Here is a 22,102-nt window from a genome sequence, read left to right on the forward strand (position 1 = left end):
GCGAAATTCGAATATTTAAAGGGGCTTTGAATTCAAACTCATTGCCCGTTGTTAGGACTAACTTGTTTAGTATCTGGGTGCGATTTATATCTGTTTTGTTTCCAGTTTGATCCTTGCCTACCTGACTATTCTGAATTCTGCCAATCCTGACCCTTGCCTGCCTGACTATTCTGAATTCTACTGGTATTGACCCTTGCATGCCTGATTATTCTCTGAACGCTGCCTGATTGACCTTGTTTGAACCCCGCATGTACTGACCCCGGCCTGCCTGACTTTCTGCTTTCTGTCTACTCATTGAATTGCTCCCTTTTGTCCAAAACCTCGGTAATGGCTGTGCCCCTTTGCCTGTCCAGAACTCTTGCTTAGCTCCTGGCCTGGTGGCATCTGAGTAGCCGAGGGCTCCTCCCGAAGCCAGAGGCGGCTGCTACAGGCGGAAATGGAACTGTAACCGGGAGCCTAGCACTTTTTCTGGATTTAGGGAGCCAATCATGACACCCTTTATGTACACAAAAAGGGTATGCTGCCTCTATTCCAGAAATGTCTCAGGTGAAAAAGTAGTGTGTGGTGTGAAACAGGTAACCAAATTCAATCACCACTATAGTAATAGGTCTGATCATCTGTTTGCTGTCAGTGTTGCTATACATCTATACACCCAGCTCCTGTCTGTCAATACCTTTCAGCATAGGCATGGTTAAAAATAGATATAATTCTAAATATCTTTAATAGGAAGGCACCTACTTATTCCAGTAGTAATAAGGAGATAAGACATGAATCATGCCTGAAAAAGATCTACCCGTCAAACAGGTTTTAAACTCAGTTCATGACAGCTTGTTCTCGCCCCATGTTGGCTAGAGGTACAACACAGTCACCTGAGAAGCATAGCTCTCCCTTTTTTCTGGTTCAGCCAAGGAAAATATGAACACTACATGTGAAGCTTTTGAAAGATACAATTATTAGTTTTTAGTATTAATTTCAGGTAAAACCTGCTTAACTTCAAATAAATTTTATCTATTTTCCAAAGTTAGTTAGGCTGCCTGCAGCCAACCCCACTACCTCAGCAGATCTGAAAGGATGGGGTGGTGATTTTGTTCATGGGAAGTCATATGCAGTTTGATGGAGATATAGAAATGTGATGCCATAAAAATTACATTGATCAGCCCAGTCAACCTTCATAAGATGAAGTTTCAGGACTTCAACAAGCAAACACAATGCTATTCAGGCTTTCAAACAAATAATCAGTTATATGGAGCTACTTGTCATTTGCTCAGAACAGGGACAGACAATTTTGCCGCTGCATCTGTTGTACAACTACAAATAAAAATTAAGAAAAAGATAAGAACTTTTTATGTTATGCAACAGCTGGAGTACCAAATGTTGCCTATCCCATGAACAGAACTCAGTAAAAGCAGACAGCATATAATTATGTAAGAAGGAGAGAATATGTATCAAATATTAACAGCTGCTCTGTAACAGACTAGAGTCAAATCTTGGAGAATGCTCAGTAAGAGCTGAAGTAATTGCTGAGAAATAACTATATGAAACAATATATAAAATTGTAAAGCTTAGAGAGTCAGAGATTAGCCTTACTAAGCAGTTACAGGAAAGCATGAGAGGGAAAAAAACAATTTTTTTTTTTTGAAACATGATTAAAAAGCAGAAAGCAAATTTAAAAATGTAGCATTTGTGGCTTACTATTTGGCTTACTATTTGGAAACAGTTTATATTATAAAGTCGAACTGCACCTTTATGTAATGATAATGTCATTACATTATCAGTCAAATCAATAGGCTAAAACAAATTAAGATATTTATAATTACACAGTATGAGTATGTTGATTATTAAGGGCTTTATCTGACCATTACAGTAATAACAACATTGCTGAATTCATGTTCATGCCAATTTCTCAGTGATGTTCAGTATGATATCATGGGGATCTGCAGTGTAGTAAATGTAATTCTCTGATGCAGCCACTCTCCCTGTATCCCCTGGGAACTGGAGCTAAGGATTTTGTGAGCTGTTTCATAAGGGCCTTTATGCTCTTGTTGTATTTGTTCCATTTGTGTTCGCCATGTTATCACAGTTACCATTCCTAGTGTCTCAAGAAACATTGGGAACATAGAAACATAATCTAGAAAGACTGAAGTTTTGAAAGATCTAAATCATACCATTATTGGCAGCAGTAAATACCAGGAAATAGTTATATGTTGTACAAATAGACAAGAGTATTTTTACCTGTCCCAGGTACTTTTTCCATATTGGATCTGCATCGTCCACTTGAAACTCGTTCCAGCCGTGCTTCATTCTACGTTGAAGTACAGAGCACTCTGAAAGGCCACTTTCTAGATCCACCTAAAGAGAGGATATATTTTTTCATAAAGTTATTTTGTGACTATCTGCTGGTAGGGTTGGAGAATTGAAAATTTCAGAACGAATGTAGTACTAATTAACTTTATCTAATAATATATTATTGTGTGCAGCATTTATAACATACAAAACTGAACCAAGAGCAGACTCTACTGAACACAAAAAAAGTTGCATAAATGCAGAGCCAACACTTAAGGCAGAACCAACCCTGAATGGAGTTCAAGTGTATAGGCACTGATTATTCACTGGCAAGTGCAAACAAACTGAAAACACCCAAGTCAATACTAATTTACGTGTCCTTAAAAAGTCGCTCCATTATTTTGTCCACCACGTGTGCTGCTACTGTGCACAAGAAGGACAAATGTCCTAGCCACATCCACAAACCTCTACTTGCATTCAGCATTTGTTTATTGAAGGCACATTTACAGTGAGTGCTGTGGAAGTTGGGGCTACAAATCTTAATATTTTTGAGGACAGTCTAAAACAGTTTAGTTTACTGTTGTTTTTTATGTTTAAACTACATTGCTAGTAACGATTTATTAATGAATCATTTATCCCTCTATACAAATATGTACATAGCAGTTTAGGGAAACAATTAGTGGTACACTGAAAACACAAAGGCAACAATTCATTAATCTCCAACAGAAGGAACTTTCTTGTACTGCTGTAAGGTTTAAAGTACAAAAACAAAAAATAGAAATGGGTTCTATATAGAATTCGGAATTAGCATATAGTAGAATATCACTGCAAGGGTAAAAAAACTTACTTGTAAATATTTAACCAGCTCATTGGCACTCAGCCTGCTAGCCTCCTTGGCAGGTATAGGTACAACTTCATCCTCGTGTTCAACAGACTTCAGCTCACAATGCTCATCTGCCTGTTATAAAAGGATAATAAAGGGGTCCTTAAAATGCTTTATTCATATTTTTGTTTAAATCTGTTAAAGTGTTCCTTCATGTTTCATATGTATCCTTTATAAAAGAGGATTGTTAAAAACTCTACTTATGATGCTATTATTACAAAGATGTGTGTTCATGCCCATTTTATGAAATCATAGGTTGAGTTCATTCCCCCTATGCTACTTCAAAGCTTTATGGTGGCCATACACGGGCCGATAAAAGCTGCTAACAGACCGAGTCGGGAGCTTATTGGCCCGACATCTGCCCGAAAGTCGGCCAGATGTCAATCGGACAGGACTAAAAATCCCATTGTATCGCGGCCGCATCTGTTCGTTGATGCGGTCCCGTTACCCACCGTACCTCCCCGATATGCCCACCTCAAGGGGAGAGATCCGCTCGTTTGGCGACATTGCCAATCGAGCGGATCTCTCCGTGTATGGCCACCTTTACTGCCTTCAGCATTACTAAATGCTCCTTGGGCCTTCAATACTCAAGACCTAACACATTTAGAGCCTTGAGTGTTTCACCTACACTCACCTGTTCTTAACACAACAAACAACAGAAACATGTCAGCAAATTTACATGTTGCAACAGTGGCATAACTAAATATTACTGGGCCCCACAGCAAATAATTTTTCAGGCCCCCAAAATATCTTGAAGTTGGCCTGTTTTAAGAACATTTATTGAAATTGTATATTAGGGCCTCATGGGGCCCCTATACCTCCTTGGCCCCCTGAAGCCGCAGGGTCTGCTTCCTCTGTAGTTACGCCCCTGGTTGCAAGATAAGAATAACAATATTCCAATTTTACCTGAAAGGATTTCTAAATATGGTTGAGGTATTCAGTTTGAGCTACTTACAAACAATCCCTTGTTCCAGATACATTACCATGAAACATCTAAAAAGATATCCATAACCAAACAGGTTTTTAAGTCTTATGCATTAAAACTGAAGGCTGTATCAGAGCTGGAGGGGGACATGTTGCACCTGCCGTGGAAGGGACATCATATAAGAACTCCCGTGCACACCCCTTCTTTGTATGCAATAAACCTGTTCTCTGGGGAAGGAGCACCAGGGGATGAAAGCTGCAGCCCAGCTCAATGTAGAAAGCATAGTTTGCATTTAGTAAATAATGTCTTTTGTCTGCAGTTTTGCTGTCTAGTGCACTTTAACACTACTACTGCTACACTATAGTAAATGAGCCCATTTGTCTGTTCCTGCATTATGCTACAAAAGTGGTTGTAAACCTTTTCCAGGCCAAAGTAGTATTAATAACCACTTCAGTGACATTGCTTTCGGTCAATAATGTAATCACCTGTTTATAAAACACTTATCAGTGAAGTCACAGGGAAGTAATAACTGAAATGTTATGGAAAAAGTAAAAACGTGTAAAATCCCATTAATTTCAATGACGTTTCAACAACTGTGACCAGAATATTGCTGGCTAGTTAAACATGACTCCTCTAATTTTACCAAAAAAAGGCTTTCTATTTCCCAACATTAATGTCAACATTATTTTTAAATAGAACACAGTGAGAAAAAAAGTCAAATATAACATGCATTTGTGTAGTAAATGAAATAAGCATTTCCTGCTGCTTTATAAACGGAGAAGTAAAAAAAATAGCTAAATCTGCATACATCAACAGTTTTTGCAAGGTCTGAGCTTTTTAAAAAGGCCCTAAAGTGCTATAGGTTATTCACACTGAAAAAAAAAAAAGCAAATCTATTGGCTGTTCAATATGTCTTGAATTTGTTTCGCAGGAGGACGTTTTACAGTAATATCAGAAAACCAGCTGCTCTGTGGAAACTTGAAGAGGCTCTAATCTATATTAAAATTAAGTAATCCGCATTTTCATAAATCATACTATATTATTTACATATTGACATAAAGTCTACAAAAATATTCAGCTTGTAGGATCTACAATTACTATAATACCCAGCCTCACTTGCTGCAAATAAGAAGTTACATTTCATTTACTTGGCCATCTTAAATAGCAGACATTTCATAGATTAAATTAACCTTAAATATAGCATTACTTTGATTCTTCTAACTCCACAGATGAAATATCATTAGTGTGATAAGTGCTTGGGGCTCATTTATCAACACTGGGCAAATTTGCCCATGGGCAGTTACCTATAGCAACCTATCAGTGAATAGCTTTTTAAAGCCAGCTGCAAGTAGTACAATAAATGCTGCAGTTTGATTGGTTGTCATGGGTTACTGCCCATGGGCAAATTTGCCCAGTGTTGATAAATGACCCCCACTGAATGTAAATAAAGGGCATATGAAGGGGTCGAAATCCTGTATTGCTCCTGTTACAAGATAACTCCAAGATAGAATATTGTGGAACTCACAGATATGGGATCACTTATCCAGAAACCCATTATCCAGAAAGAATTACAGTAAGGCCATCTCCCATAGACTCCATTTTATAAAATTAGACATGTTTAAACATTATTTCCCTTCTTCTCTGTAATAATAAAACAGTCCATTGTTCTTGCCAACTATGATAGAATTAATCCTTATTAGAGGTAAACCAATACTAGGTTTATTTAACATTTAGGGGGCTGTTTACTAAAATCTGAATTTTTCTCATTATTTTATTTACAATTTCGACCAAACGTCCATCCATGATTTTACCTTATTTAATTCGAAAAATTTGGTCTATAAATCGTGATAAAAATGAAACATTAGATTTTTTGGGATTTTATGCCAATTTTTGTGGATGAGCATAAAAAACCCAGTGCATTCTGAGGAAGTGACTAAAATAGTCACGAAACGAGTTGAGCCATGCTCCCCCCTGCCTGCAGCATCTGTTTGTATTTATGCCATGATTTTAACTTTACACTTCAATAAATTTGGATTTTTTAACTATTACACTCGTCACATGTATCCAGCTACAACTGTAGGCTGAAAGTGTGCATTTGAAGACTCTTCAGATCATGATATCTTCCAATTGTAAAATGACATTTGCCTTTGAGTTCTACATGACCTCAGCAGGTTTGAGATAGGGTATAATTTTTATTTTGACTTTTAGCGGCCTCGGGGTAACTGGATTAGCAATTATAAGAGAATCACTTGTAGTACAGTCTCTTCTTATCCAAAATTATCCACCAAAACTATCCTGAAAAGATGGCCATAAGACTGATGAGTGAGTCAGTATATATAATTGCCATAATTTCATATTTAAATATTGACTGGTAGTATAAATGCTGTCACACATCTGCTTATAGCAATGCTGCTCCTACTGTAAACACAGAGCCAGTGTCATGTGTAGGAGTGATAAAACTAGCAAACATGGGTGTCTGTCACTAAAAAGCAGAATAGCCAAGGCATATATCTGAGTCAACTCAGGCACAAGAGGAAAGCACTTTTTTTTGTTACAGTATGTTGTTTTTTTATATTAATTGATGCATTTCTGAGCAATCTTAGCAACCATTGTATCAATTATAACAGCTTTAAAGAAATTTAAAGAATAAACTCAGCAGGGACAAAGATGAAAAGAACAATAAGAAAGACATACGAAGGTGAAAAAAATATATTAAAAAAATCTATAAGTCAATATTAGGAAAATGGTCAAAAATAGATCAAATTCAAAGTAATTGAAAAAAGTCTTTACTTCTGGTCAAGTATCCAAAAACAACTGCATTTAAAAAGTGAAGAACCTCTTTGATTTGTACATGATAAATACGTTTATTGCCATCATTTTACTTGACATTAGAGATGCACAGATTATCATGCTATACTGAGTATAATACAACTGAAGCCAATGTAATATGTGAGGACTAGCAGTTATGCGTTTGCATATTTATGTACAGTATACATAACAACATTGTCCACGCATTCTCAGAATGTCAGTAATGTGGTTCGCTATGTAACGACGTGAATGAGGAATTATAGCTAGAAAGATGTTATGGGTTAGTGTATAAACTGCAAACATGTTGTCGGTTCCTTCATTAATATTTAAACAGAAAGCTTCGCTCATTTTAAGCAATGTGAGGCAGACTCTACCAATGGCAAATATGCAAATCCTTTAGTGCTAATTGCAAATAATTTAAAAGGAAAGAGTACTGATCTGGATGGAGACAGAATAAAAGGAATAAAAGGAGTTCACCATTTGATAAATACGCTTTTAAAAATCCCATAGGAACGAAAAGAAAAAGTTTTATTGTGGTTAGTTCTAAACTCACATTTTGATATATCTGGCCCTTAAAGTGAAAAAACTATTTTTTTCATACAGAAAAACCTACATTTTTTCGAGATTTATTAAACCCGATGGTGTTAAAAGTTCGAATCAATACAGTACTCCAACTCAGACCTGCCAAGTTAATGTAGAAGTCAATGGCAGATATCCCGTTGACATTTTGAAGATATCCTGATCTTCTCTGGGTTTCGTTCAATAATCCAAAGATTTCATGGTTTCGTGGATCAAATCCGAAAAAGTCGCAGGTTTCGTGGATCAAATCCGAAGAAGTAGCCGTTTTTGTCAACAATCCAAAAAAGTCGTACAATTAGGATTTTTTCATGATTTTATCGAGTCTATTCCCACACAAGAAATTTTCATGAAAATTTGATAAATGGGGGGGGGGCAATCCTTGCGGATTTGGTCGAAGTGGTTTTCAGAAAATAGTGACAAAATTTCAGATTTTGATAAATCAACTACTATGAGTTTAGTCATGGTCTCCAAACCCTCTAAAAAACACTAAAACCCAACCTTCAATAAATAAGCCTCTTAATGTTAAAAATGAATATAGCTCGAAATATATATATATGTACTTAGTACATATTTCTAGCTACAGTAATCTATACCTAGTGAACCATCCTAAAGGTTCAGCATCTCTATAGTAGAAATGATCCAGGCCTTCAACATTGTCTCAGAAGTTTCTTATCTTGAATTGGGAGTGTCTGTGAAATGCACATGCTCAGTGGGCTCTGAGTAGCTGTTGAGGAGCTAAGCTTAGGGGTTGTGACAAAGAATGAAGCAGTAAATGAGGTCTGTCTGTAATATAGGCTGATGCTACAGGGCCGATTATTAAATTCTGATGCCAATTGTGCTGGTTTCTGAGTTGCCATGTACCAATAATCTAAATCAGCCTTATATTGTGACACATATTACATATATTCAGTATCTTGTGCATGGGTCCATAAGCTCTGTAAGCTACATAGAGCATGTGCAGTGAATCAGCAGAAAAGAAGATGGGGAGCTCCTGGGACATCTTTGAAGGCACAGATCTTCCCTGCTAAAGGACTGTGGTTGCCTTGGGCTGGTAAATCCAGCCAAAACATAATGTACTGTACAATATATCTGCCCAACTTCTTTAGCTTTAGTTCTCCATTAACACGAACCATGTATACATATATTGTACACTTTAGTTCTTGACAGCCACAAAAATAAGATTCCAGTTTTACTACATTTCCAGTTATGACAAGTTCCCACAAAGGGCACCAACCTATAGAGTGCACAAATCATTTCTATAGCCTGGATTGCTTCATAACAGTCCATTGCTGCCAAAACCTTTCTCATTGTCTTACTCTCTAAGGCAGGGGTCCCCAACCTTTTTTACCCGTGAGCCACATTCAAATGTAAAAAGAGTTGGGGAGCAACACAAGCATTAAAAAGTCCCTTGGGGTGCCACATAAGGGCCGTGATTGGTTATTTGGTAGCCCCTATGTGGACTGGCAGCCTACAAGAGACTCTGCTTGGCAGTATACTTTGTTTTTATGCAATTAAAATGTGCTTCCAAGCCTGGAATTCAAAAATAAGCGCCTGCTTTGAGGCCACTGAGAGCAACATCCAAGGGGTTGGAGAGCAACATGTTGCTCACGAGCTACTGGTTGGGGATCACTGCTCTAAGGCAAACCCCTTTCTCATCTTACTGAACTATTTATTCACTATTTGCCCCTATCTTTCTGAAAATGCTGGATTGGATTTACAGAGCCTGAATTCATTGTGCATCCTGTATGAAATGTCCAGTAACGGGTTTTTACAGATAACACCCTTGGACTGATCTGTATAAAGCAGCTGTAACCCGACGGGGTCAGAGAAAATCCTTTATGAGCACAGAGGATTTTCTTTTCAAATGGGTAGTGCCATTCTACAAATATTTATAGTATTTTTTATGTATGTATAACACTAGACATGGCAACATAATAACTTCTTGGCAGAAAAAGCATATTCGTCAGTCATGGTTTAAAGGTTGGGTTTGTTTTCTCTTGCCTTTTGTTGCTATTTTATATTAAGGACAGTAAACTTTCTTAGCCTGTTAATGATAATATTCATTAATAGCTTTCATAATATAGAGCGCAGCCTTAAAGAGAAGCACATTATGGACAACCCCACACATATAAACACTCCCGTTTCCCCTTTAATCTACCGCACTCTACTGTGCAGCCATTGAGCTCCTCATCACAAGATCGAGGGGTGGATTTATCAAAATATGAGAATTGAACTCACCACGGAAAACCTCACCCATGTTCGATTTATTCATATGGGATTTGTAGAATCGCATTTATCAATGGAGTTCACCATTTGATAAATATGCTTTTAAAAATTCCATAGGAATGAATAGAAAGTGAGTGAGCCTTTTTATTTAAGGAAAATGTTTACGACCTACTTGACCAGTCTACCTGCTACCAGCTCAGCCAGGGCATTTGTCTGTAAAACACTGTGCTACTGTACTAATTTGCATACAGTCTGTAAGTCTCACACATAGTTTGGTGTGGTTGCGCAGTGCATCATATGAAACCGGTTAGGGCAGAGGTGTCCAAACTTTTTGCAACAAGGGCCAGATTTGGTGAGGTGAAAATGTGTGGGGGCTGACCATTCAGAATGTGCAAAATGTTAAGTAACCCTTCCTGGGGTGAAAAAAGGTACAAGTGACTATTTCCAACATAATGGGTAATACGCATGCTCTTATTATGCTCTAATTATGCTCTTATTATGCTCTTATTGTGCAATTATATGGAACACTTGGGAATAATTATCTTTTAACTTCACGCATTATGTTGGAAACAGTCACTTGTACCTTTTTTCACCCCTGAAACATTGTGTGATTTCTTTTTTCTACAATAGATGTGGCTATATAAGCCTTGCACCTTCCTTATCTGGGTTGTCCCATTCTGCTTTTGTTGATGCCAGAGTAGGAAGACGCTGCTAGCCTTACCACTTCTAAAAGTTTGGTAGCCATGGTCACATATCTCTTGTTTACAAAGAACAGGGTAAATCTGTTCAGGGTAAATCCATTTGGGGTTAATAAGCAATAGCACAGTCCACCACAATTGCCCATATGAAAGTCCAGTAATCCATGTTTATTTATAAACGTGTAATAACTGTAATTCAATCATTATAACAGCAGAAACCTAATTTTCCTTACCATATTATATTCTGTTGCAGTAGTCGGCCACATATCTTTAGACTGCGCATATCTTTCTCACCTCCGGCGAGAACTAACGCCTAATCCAGTGACGGCATGACGTCACACACACATGCTAACGTGCGATTGCGTCACTGCGCGCAGCCGGCGCAGCAAGAAGATAGACAGCACTGCTCAGCGACCGACTCCTGGCTCAAGCTGGCCAACTGGGTGCCGATTTTTATCCTGGCCTGTCCTGGAATGGGTGAATATTTGTTTAAATCTAAAATTGAAAACAGGTCACAACTGGCCCGCGGGCCGGAGTTTGGAGATGCCTAGGTTAGTGGTATCACCAGAAAAACCCAGTGTGTGACACATCTTGTAGGGGTTATTTATCAAAGTATACTAAAAAAATCACAATTTTTTTGGGATTTTTGCATTTTGAGTTTAGTAAATAACCCCCTTAGTGTTGATAGTTGATTGTTTGCTACTACATAAAAGAAAGATCAGTTGTCCAGGGGCCAAAAGGGCACTTAATTACAGATTGTACTGGTACAATTTCCAAATGAAATCCCAAACTGTCTGCTCCCTCTCATTTTTTCTGGCATTGCTCAAGTGTCCAATTACTTTCACTTTTCATTCAGCATTTCCTAGATGTCACTGCATTTCTCACATTCCCCCTCCTCACTGTCTAATTGTGTAGCCAGCACATGTGCATCAACATACCTCCCAACATTTTGGAAATATAAAGAGGGACAAAAAGAATTGTTGTTTGGAGCACGGCATAATTTTTTTCCCACGCCCATTTTCTGGCCACACCCCCTAATTACCCTGTTAATTTTACAGCATTTGCCATGTTATGAAAGTTTGAACACATTTCTGTGGTTTTTATGCGTTATTACAGTTTTGCTAATGAAGGTGATTTGCTCTTTAAGATGCAAGTCAGTTCCCCCAAGAGACCTGCTTATCTTAAATTGTTACAAAAGTATCTAAATGTCTTTTCTGGGCTCTCTGCCATAAGCCAATTGAGTTAGAAACTTTGTATCTTTTTCTGGCTGTTCAGTGCAAGAGATCAAAGAGAAAGTCGGGACATTTCAGTAACAAACCAGGGACTGTGGGTTGAGCTGTCAAAACCGGGACTGTCCCACCAAAAATGGGACAGTTGGGGGGTATGCATCAGGTCTCCCATTCCGGTCAAGAAATAAGATTTGGGCATGATGCAAAGCTTGCCTTAATAAGTGTCCACAATATGGATGCTGCCTGCTTGCTGTGATTGTGTTATTCTAAGACAGACAGAAACAAGATTTAAATAATTTATATAGTGTTGGTAAAGTTTATTTTGCTTGATAACCTAAAAGAAAGGAATTTGGAATGAATTAGGATGACAGGTCCCCTTTAAAGCTTTTTGTGCATAAGTATTACATTAACATCATTGTTTAAACAAGGACTGTGGATTCCACTACTTTGAACTATAACTACACAATTTAAAGCAAACTAATCATGTAAAGCATGTCATAGAAATTAGAACATAGTAAAATCTTCTAATCCATTCAATGGCAAATAGGATCTCAGAGCAGCAAAACTGGCCTACTGGCTGCTGTATCAAGTGAGTAATTTATTTTAATCATTATAAGAAAATCTCTCATACTCATATTCACTGAAGAGACAATAATTAACCAAATCCTACTTTTCAGGTGTCAAGAGATTTTACTCTTCAAAGCATACTCTGTTTGTGACACGTCATTCTCCCTTCCTCTATTAAGCTTCCATCACCCAACCCCACAAACAAACCTTTACTTCTGAAAAGCCATGAAGAGGGCCAGAAAAAGTGAATCAGCCCACATATGGTAAGATGAGGAATTCTTTCACTGTAGGCAAATTGCCCTGTCAAGGTGGCACAGGTTAGTGTACACTGCAATATAATAATCTAAATATCAATAGCATATATTTTGGGCTATATTAGACCAAATGGAGTTATGTCCAACTATAGGAATAGAGCATGGGTTACATTGGACTCTAACACGACAGGCAGGGCCTTTGCTAAGGGGAAGCAATAAAGAAATGGTGTAGTTAGACTACACCTCACCTAGGCTACTGTGCAGAAAAGTAAAGAAAGGACACCAGGAGGTTCTTGCAGCAAACAACAGAACAAGTTTATTTGTCAGAGACAAATGATCCACAGGGATAATACTCACTGAGTAGTATTTCAGAAATCAATATGTCAGGACAGTTCAGGCAGAGACAGCATGATGTGGCACCATGTGAACGTAGTCAGGGTAGTTTAAGATACACCTCTAGGATGAAATGCTCAGGAGTGCTCCGGATCCCATACAGAGGAATAATCTTGGAGAATAAATCTAAAGCCTGACACCCTATCCAGCTGCAATCACTTCACTATAGGCAGACTCAGAGCCTAGGGGAGATCTAATCCATACTACAATCCTTGTAGGAGCACAGGCTGCTCATGCTACTTAACCTATCTATCTTACTCTCCTAGAGTGTGTTATTAAAGAGTTAACCTGTCTCTGGCTAAGCCTCATGGTTCCTGTTTCCAATTACTAGAGGTACTGGTCCCTGTAGGGCAGAACAGCTTTACTGGGCCTTGGTGTACCCAGGCTCCCCAGAACAGATCCAGCTGGGTCAGCAACCAAAAGCCAAAGAGGAGGATTCACCCCTTATCTAAACCTATGGGTTTAATATCCCAAAAAAATTGACTTTTAAAAAAAAGATTTTCTCAATTTATTAAACCCAGAGGATGGAAAAGTCCCAAGTAGAAAATTGGGCATCTCAGACCTGTCGAGGTTGCATTTAAGTCAACGGTAGAAGTCCCAATAATTTTTTGATTTGCGCTGGGTTTCGTGCAATACCTCAAAGTTTTCAGAGTTTTCAGGCAAAAAAAAAAACATAATAAATCAGAGTTTTCAGGTGACAAATCTGAAGAAATTCCACACAAGTATGAAGCGCTCACCTCTGTTTCTTTTCCCTTTTAGGACCAGGTGCTTAGCAGCCAAATTCCCACTCTGCCATGGGTTTCAATCATATGAAATCTCCAACAGACCGCAGCACACTGACACGCTGTTTCAGTAAATTTTCTTTGTGATTTATTGGCTCATTTGCAGTAGACAAAATAATGCGACGTTTCGAGTCACACAGGACTCTTTATCAAGCATCTGAAAAAAAATCTGAAATCTGAAGAAATTGTGAAAATCTGATTTTTTTCCGGCAAAGCAAATTTTCGGGAAAATATAATAATAAATAAGCATAAAAAACCCGAGTGGATTTGATCGAGTTTGTAGCAGAAAATGTTGAGATAAAATCGGACTTTGATAAATAACCCCCTAAATACTGTTTTTTGTATTTCATAGTTTAAACAGACAGCTTAATGGTAGAGACATTAAAAGAAAGCTTACATTTTGCATAGAATAGCTTTGACGTCTATATGAGATTGCAAGCTTTTACATGCCGAAGTTTAATATTCAAGTTTTCATGCTTAATAAATAAAGGATTTGAGTTTTTGGAAAATAATTTGTGAGTTTATGTGCAAAAGAAAAAAAAAATGTATCCAAACTTTGATAAATCAACACCCATTAAAATACACTCTTCCTTCAAGGTTACTGAGCTTGTAATCTAATATCATTTACAAAGTCTGTTCCAAATCTTGTAACCCAGGGTAGATGTTTCCTGTAAACATTCAAAATAGTGTAGGATGGAGCACACAGTAAGCAGACTCTGCTGAAATACATTTTATTCGGATCACGAAATGTTTACAGACAACTTGAAAAACGATCCATGCAGATCCGAAACATGTTGTTATTCTGAATTAAATTTATTGCAGCAGAGTCTGCTTACTGTGTGCTCCATCCTACACTATTTTGAATGATTACATATTGGTCTACTGGTGTGGCCCGATTGGAAAGTGAGCACTTTACACAGGTGGAAGCGTTGGACTAAATTCATTGTATTACCTAGATGTTTCCTGTAAACAGATTATAGATAATGATACTTGCTGATTGCTTGGTGGGAAACTAGACCCAAACTTTCCAAACCCAGTTTACCAAGAGATATGTTAAGCACATACATATATTTCCACTCACAAACTGGAAATTAAACAACATTAATTAATGTATATATATATATATATATATATATATATATATATATATATATATATATATATATATATATATATATATATATATATATATATATAATTAATTTAGACATTCACCCAGTTCCTTTCTCTACCAATGTTTACAGCAGTGATGTACCAACAAAAGGAGCAGAGCCTATGGATGTAGGGTCCCAAAGAAGAGTTTATGCAGGGGTGCCAAGGATTTAAAACTAAAAAACTTTAAGGAGCCTCTAGGTTCATAAATGGGTTTGATAATGGAACTGGCCGATTCACTAGTGGGAGGAAAGCTTCTCTGCATAGTAAGTTTGTTTCCATCTGGCAATCTTACTATACAGATATTTTTAAGACAATTCTGCAATTTCATGCCTACATGTTTGTAGTGCAGACACAAACCTTAACAGTTGTATCTACTACAGGTCAACATTGCTTGCTACAGCTAAGTCTACTATTTACAAAAGCTCTTTGGTCTTTGTCTTTATCTAAACTTAAAGTCCAATTAAGTATACTAATATAATTAATATTCTTAAATCCCCAATGTATTGCGCTGTATTTATTTGCACCAGAGTCATCCACTTGGAGTTTGTACACTGCACTTTATGTCCCTCAGCCTGTCAATGAGCTCCATTTAAAACTCAATCATTGTCCATAGTCCAGAAGTCATAGAGATGAAGAGAACTCTCCAACAAAAAGTCTGCCTGCTCTGTTTACACCTGACCTTATCTTTTTGGTTTTATATTATCTATATAGTCATTTTAGTGCTTAATTACAGCATAATACTGTTAAGCTAAGGTTAATAAATGTTTTAAAATAATTGGACCGCTAACATTGAAGATAATTGACAATTGGCTCACTACATGGAAATTGGTGGAAACATCACCGATCTATATACTGTAGTCCAATCATAGTCCACTTTCAGTACAAATTCAAACTACAACTTTATCCAACCCTGTCTAGATTGTTTTGTTGATGATCAATATAACATCAGTAGAAAGAAAGAACTACTCACAATACCCAAACATCCAACCCTAGGCAAGTATTCTAATGTGTACAGTCATGCCAAAGCCATAATAATAATCAATTACTGCTAATTAACAAAACACAATGAGGCTATTAACATCATAATATGTAGTAGAGACACAAGTTATAGTATAATAATATATTGTTTTAGCTTAAGAAGTCAGCCACTTCCTGACTGTAAAATAGACAACATTTAATAATAGATACAATTATTAGCTATTATGCAGCGTCATTTGGATGTATTTTGTGAACAGCACATCTGAAGTGATAAGACCCTCTCCTTATTTGTATGCAAAACAGCAAGAATCAAAGGAAGGAAAGCAAGCTATGCTGCAGAAATGTATTTTTTCTGATTGTATTCTAATAAGAGATATGTCTGAGATAGCTGAGATAGTAGTACAATTCTTTTTTTTACTTTGGAACCAAGCATACATATGGGTTAATTGACTTTGTTGAAAACTGGCTTGGGCATGTGTTGCATGTATGCGTGTAGGGTGCAAGTGTATGTGTGTGCCTGTTAAAATTGTATATTCCACTGTTGCATGTTTATGATTACATTCTATTGAACTGCTACATTAAATAGGGGCTTTACATAAATAAAGTTAATAATCAACATGTGTGCAATCACCAGGAGATAGCTGCTGATCAGTGTACCCTTCAGCTACTTAGATATGTTATTAGTGTACATACAATTAAAGTAAAACTCTTGCTTGCACATAATGTGGCAGTTCACAAAAGTGGGCCCTCTGCCCACAGCCTCCTCTTTGACTTCTTATTTTAAAAGTTAATGAACACTAACAAAACAGTACTTTTGCAAATGTCACAGTTACAGAGGGAAGCCCTTACACAATTATTTTCACACAAAAGGCACAAGAACCTCAAAACATTATTCATTAATTAAAACATTTCAGTGGTTTCAAAGTTGTTTGTAAATCTAATTGCTGTTTAAAGCAGCATCTGTCTGGATATTTGGTGTACATTCTCGTCTCTGTTGCTTCCAGCTCCTGAAGCAATGTAGCAATGGCCAGCTGATATTAAAGAGAACTAACTTCTGCTACAGTGTTTCAAGAGTGAGATTGAAGAGGAAGTGTAGAAAACAAAAACAGACGGACAAATATTGTTTTCAATAGATCTAACACCACTGAACATGTTTCATCAATGTATATAGGCTTCAAATGCCAATTCATTATGCAAAAATTGGTGGATATCAACTTTAAATTACCACTTTTTGGCTTTAATTTATGTTATTTATTCATCTGAGCCTGCCCTGCATAGTCTATAACTGATACCATCTGTCAGACCCTTATGCAATTTATTATCTGTCTCTGCTTCTCATCTTAAAAAATCTGCTTGTGCTTGAACAGGGAAAAGTCTAGGAATAATCAGTTTACTTGGTCTAGGAACACATAACGAGAAAATAACCATAGAAAGCTCCAGGAACAGAATAATAGGTTACCAATTGCCAAGCTGACACATGCCCGCTCAAATGGGGAATCCAGTGGAAAGCCATTTGTTAAATTAGGATTGTGAAATACTGTGAAGTGAGAACAGATATAATTTGTCAGAATTAAATCACATACAGTATTCACCAGTTATGTGTTCACATATTAATTTATTATGATATTCTTGCACATCCAAAATGAGTGACATCAGCAGATAAAACATTAGTAAGATTAATCTGACTCAACTAGCAGCAGCTGCCTAAGATGGAAAAAGTCCTTCTACTGAATCTAATGCATGAGTGATTTTTAATGAATCCATCTACACTTTAATGGGCTCATTGATTCCAGTACAGTAACTAGAAGTATAGGCTTACATTGTTACTTCTAATAAACCTTTTGTTCAATGCAGAACATAATATTCTCTGCCCTGTGTTCAAATTAAGGAAACATGGATATGTTTTTATTCAGTTGTGGGGGCCCCTGCTTATTCAATGGTTAAAACAGGTACCCGAAACAAAGTTCAGTTCATTGTATCCTGAAACCACCTACATTGACTCAATTCGGACCAGTGGAGTAACTACCGGAGGAGTGGTGGGTGCGATTGCACCTGCCAACGGAGACCACAATGCAGTGAACGCGGTAAAGAAAATGCATGTCTGGAGTGGTGAGGGGGTGGGGGCCGGAAGAGGATATAGAAGGCAACTAAAGACCTGCTTCTTGTGCAGCAATGCATAATTGTGTTGCATAGATGGTGGGGGACATATATAAGGGGGACAGTATTATCACAAAAGGAGAAACACAAAGTCCGGCTGTGTAATTTTTATGACAATTCACCATGGATCTGAAAGTTACTTCTTTGGAAATGTACCATGATCCCTAAAAATAAATGTTTTTTTTATATTTTTTAAAGTAATTTTTTCTCTTAAAGAGATACTGACACCAGAAAATAACCTTTTTTATATCCATCATAACACTACCTTTGAATGCTATTTATAATTTTGCCATAAAAGTATTACCCTGATGCTTTTACATTACCTTTCTAACCCCCATGTTCCTGTATTAGGGGGCTGCCATATTTGTGCAGCAGTAGTCCAATCAGGCCCAGACTTGTGGAAAGGCCACCAAGGCCCGGGCCTAGGGCAGCAGGATTTTAGGGGGCGGCATGCTGCCCAACCACACCCACATTGGTTCAAAAACACTGGGGATGCACGGGAAATACAATATTCTTTTTAATTTCCCGTGTGCCAATCCCCATTGCTCTGGTCCAGATAATTATAAAGGGAGGGGACTGGGGCGATGAACGGCAGTGGGCCTAGGTGCGTCCGCTATGTAAATCCGGCCCTGAGTCCAATAGCATTAGAAACTCTAACTGATAGACTGAGATGGGACAGTCAGGTTGGCAAAACAGGTTTAGGAACTTCAAGAAACAATTACTTACAAAAGCAGAACTATCAGCAAAAAATGATCAACGTGTAACTTTTAATGTAGATAAATATTTTGAAAAGAACATTTTTTGTGTCAGTATCACTTTAAGGTTTTAAAACTATAAGGATTTGAAAAGTTTTCATTGCAGTTATGCATAGAAATGCAGCAGGTATTGAACAATATAGCTAGGAACAAGGCATGTGCATTTACTTACAGGCTTTAGTAAATGTTAGCCAAAGGTTTAGAAATTAAATGGTGCTAGCTAGATGTAGCACAGCAATGTAGTAGGTGATACACTTACTTGTAGCATGTAGACCGTGTACACTTCCTGTTTCTCTAAAAACTCTGTTTTTACTATGGCTTTGTACCAGGTAGAGCTTGAAACATGATCCACCCTTTCTCCTAGATATTACATGGTATAAATAGAAGCATCATTTTAATGGTTTTGATTCCCTAACATTAAGGGGGTTATTTATCAAAATCTGAACATTTCTCAGAATTTTTCGAAAACCACTCTGAACAAATCCACACATAGGATTTTTCCCTTATCTATCAATAACTTTTTCTGAAAATTTCTTGTGCAGGAAAAAAAATTTTTTTTGCAAATTTTGCGATTTGACACCCAAATACCATGACTTTTTTGGAAACCGAGCGCAGATCAGGCTATCTTTGGGACATCTCCCATTGACTTCTACATGAACTTAGCAGGTCTGAGTTGGAGTGCTTTTTTATTCAGACTTTTAACACCCTTGGGGTTTAATAAATCCTGAAAAAATGTAAGTTTTTTTGTGCCGAGCCCTTTACCCTTTAGAAATTAGCTTTATTTAATAAGGATTAAGCCATATATTTGTGGGCATGAGATAGCTTTGATTGGCTGCTGGACATTATTAATAGGTTATGGGCAGTTACAGAAATCAAAGATCATATTATACACACACACACACACACAAAAACAGATATGGCGTATGCTAAATACCTTACATAATATTAACATGGATAAAACTAAAAATGCTTTTCTGGGATAGGATTCATTAAGGGATCTGTTCAGCCCTAAAATTCGTTTGAATGTTTGAAATTAGGTCACCCAAATCCGAGACATTTTTCTGGGATATTCCTGCAAGACAAAGCTATTTTCAGTGTTATCATATAGAGCATTAAATGATGGTAACCACATATACTGGCATGTATACCATGTCCTGGCAGTTTCAGAACCAAATTTCTCAGCATGATCTCAAAGTGGTTTGAAGGAGCTTAGTCTTAGAGCATAACGCTAAAGGTCATGTATACCTGATATATTTAGATTCTAAAACATAAAATTTTGACTTTTATTTGTGATTGATATATTAGTTAGATGCATTTTAAGATTTTAGGTTCCATATATACCATGAGCTTTTTTCTCAAATTAAAACTAAGAAAGCAACATAGAAATGTATAATGTAAAGGATGAACCAACTATTTCTTTATATTGCAATTTATATTATTTTTTTAATTTGTTTACATACATCTGTTGCTAAATGGTTATTTATAGTGCCTATGATTAGTCCGATGTGGGGGAGAGCTATATAATAGATATATCTGCCATGCACCACATATGTTGCATGGGCACTGTGCAATAAACTCCTTTGGCAAATATAATTATATCCACATTGTATAACAAACTGCACCCATGAACAACAGATGCCCAGCTAGTTTCATTATCAGGCTCAATCTAAGTTGCAACATTTGCCAATTAAATATGAATCAGTAAAATTCTGCTACATAAATTGATAGCTCTTGCCATTCTGCCAACTAAATCTGAACTACTAAAGTTATGTGACTTTATAGCTGATTGCATCAATGTTGTGTTCTTAATTCATTGATCCCCATCGATGTGGCTTGCAAGCAACATGTTGCTCACCAGTGGCCTCTAAGCAGGTGCTTATTTTTGGATTCCTGGCTTAGAGACTAGTTTTGGTTGCATACAACTGGTGTATTGACAAACATAGCTTCTTATAGGCTGCCAGTCAACATAGGGTCTACCAAATAGCCAATCACAGCCCTTATTTGGCATCCACCGGGACTTTTTTCATGCTTGTGTTGCTGCCTAGTCCCCAACAAAAAGGTTGGAAACTCTGTTTAAATTGGTGCATATTTTAAAATGTTTACAAATTTGGAGAAGTAAATTTAACGTATCTGACAATTTTTTTTTGTGAGGGATTCAGTATTAGGCCAGCTGAGGTCAAACTGAATTGCAGAAGATAACTGACTCGCTGAATGGAAAAACAGAAGAGTGGTGAAGGAAATTTGAAAAATGAAGAGGCCAACAGTTTCCCTTCCATTGCTATATTCATTGTAAGAGTCAGTAGGCTTTATCCCATTCCCATATATGCAACATAAAGTTCCACCACTTTACTTTCCATGACCAAGCAAACTGTAAGGTGCTGGCAGTCTACTCCCCCTCGCTATATACACTGTGAGAGGTGTAAACAGTCCAGTACACATTGCAAAATGTCACCAGTTAACTTCTAATTCCTATACAGGCCAATGTACCTTTTTCCCATACACACTGGAAGACGACGAAAAGGGGTCACCCATGTACCTGCTATCTGAACATAAAATGAAAGATGTGTCTACAACACTTGCTCCAATGTCAACAATGTACTGTACTGTATGTAATCAGTCTACAGATAATATAGTAATGTGTATCAGACTGTTACAGAATTAAGCTTCTGTCTGTAATCCCAAATAGCTAAACAATTGACTGTTTTACACAACTCCCCAAGCAATAATGAAAATAAAAGGTGGAAAATGTACCAGTGTTGCCATATACCATGTTTCAATAAACAAAATATTATAATATATTAATGCCATATCTTGGTGTTAGCAATGTGCCAGCTCTTCAAGCATCAGTCTACCATTCAAACCCTATGCATTGTCATTGCATTAAAGCAAAAGCTAGATCGGGATCTACCAGTAGACCTTTAGCTGGTGATCAGTAGATCTCAAGACACTGTCAACAAACCGCTTGTCTAAATCACCCTCCTATTTCTTGCTTTTAATTCAGATATTTATTGCGTTACGGTTACATAAGAAATAGTTGTCATATATAACAATATAAATTCTCAGTATCATTCATAAGTAAAATTTTCCATGGAACCGAATGCTAAACAATGATTTCATGGGTGTAGATCATAATGGGACAGCATTAGACGTTGCATTAGTCAAGTATGGGCACTCCTGCATTAAAGAAAGCGCTGGTACTTGCCCGTCTGCCAATATGATCTCAGAAACAGCATTGGCATTTGCCCAGCACTATTGAGACACAGGTGCCCTAGTACAGCACATAGGCTGCAGCGGCCACTAAGCCAATATAGTGTTTGTGTGGCAGTGCCAGCCCAGGTGCCACCAGTGGGTCTGCCAGTAGTACCCACAGCACATTCCAGACAAGATTTTACAGGGTCTTTCCATCCAGCAACCACAAATAAACTAGTCA

General features: G+C 37.3%; 1 protein-coding gene across 3 annotated transcripts in view; it reads right to left on the reverse strand.

Annotated features, from left to right (window-relative positions):
• Window positions 1-22,102, reverse strand: part of atp2c2.S (ATPase, Ca++ transporting, type 2C, member 2 S homeolog) — a 73,294-nt gene that overhangs the window by 48,616 nt on the left and 2,576 nt on the right. For all 3 annotated transcript variants that reach the window (XM_018259771.2, XM_018259770.2, NM_001096502.1), the window contains 2 exon segments: window positions 3,131-3,241; window positions 2,233-2,349 (listed from right to left, as the gene is read on the reverse strand). In XM_018259771.2, the coding sequence (XP_018115260.1) occupies window positions 2,233-2,349; window positions 3,131-3,241 (228 nt within the window).

Source organism: Xenopus laevis, chromosome 4S (assembly GCF_017654675.1).
Source record: "Xenopus laevis strain J_2021 chromosome 4S, Xenopus_laevis_v10.1, whole genome shotgun sequence".
Lineage (NCBI taxonomy): Eukaryota > Metazoa > Chordata > Amphibia > Anura > Pipidae > Xenopus > Xenopus laevis.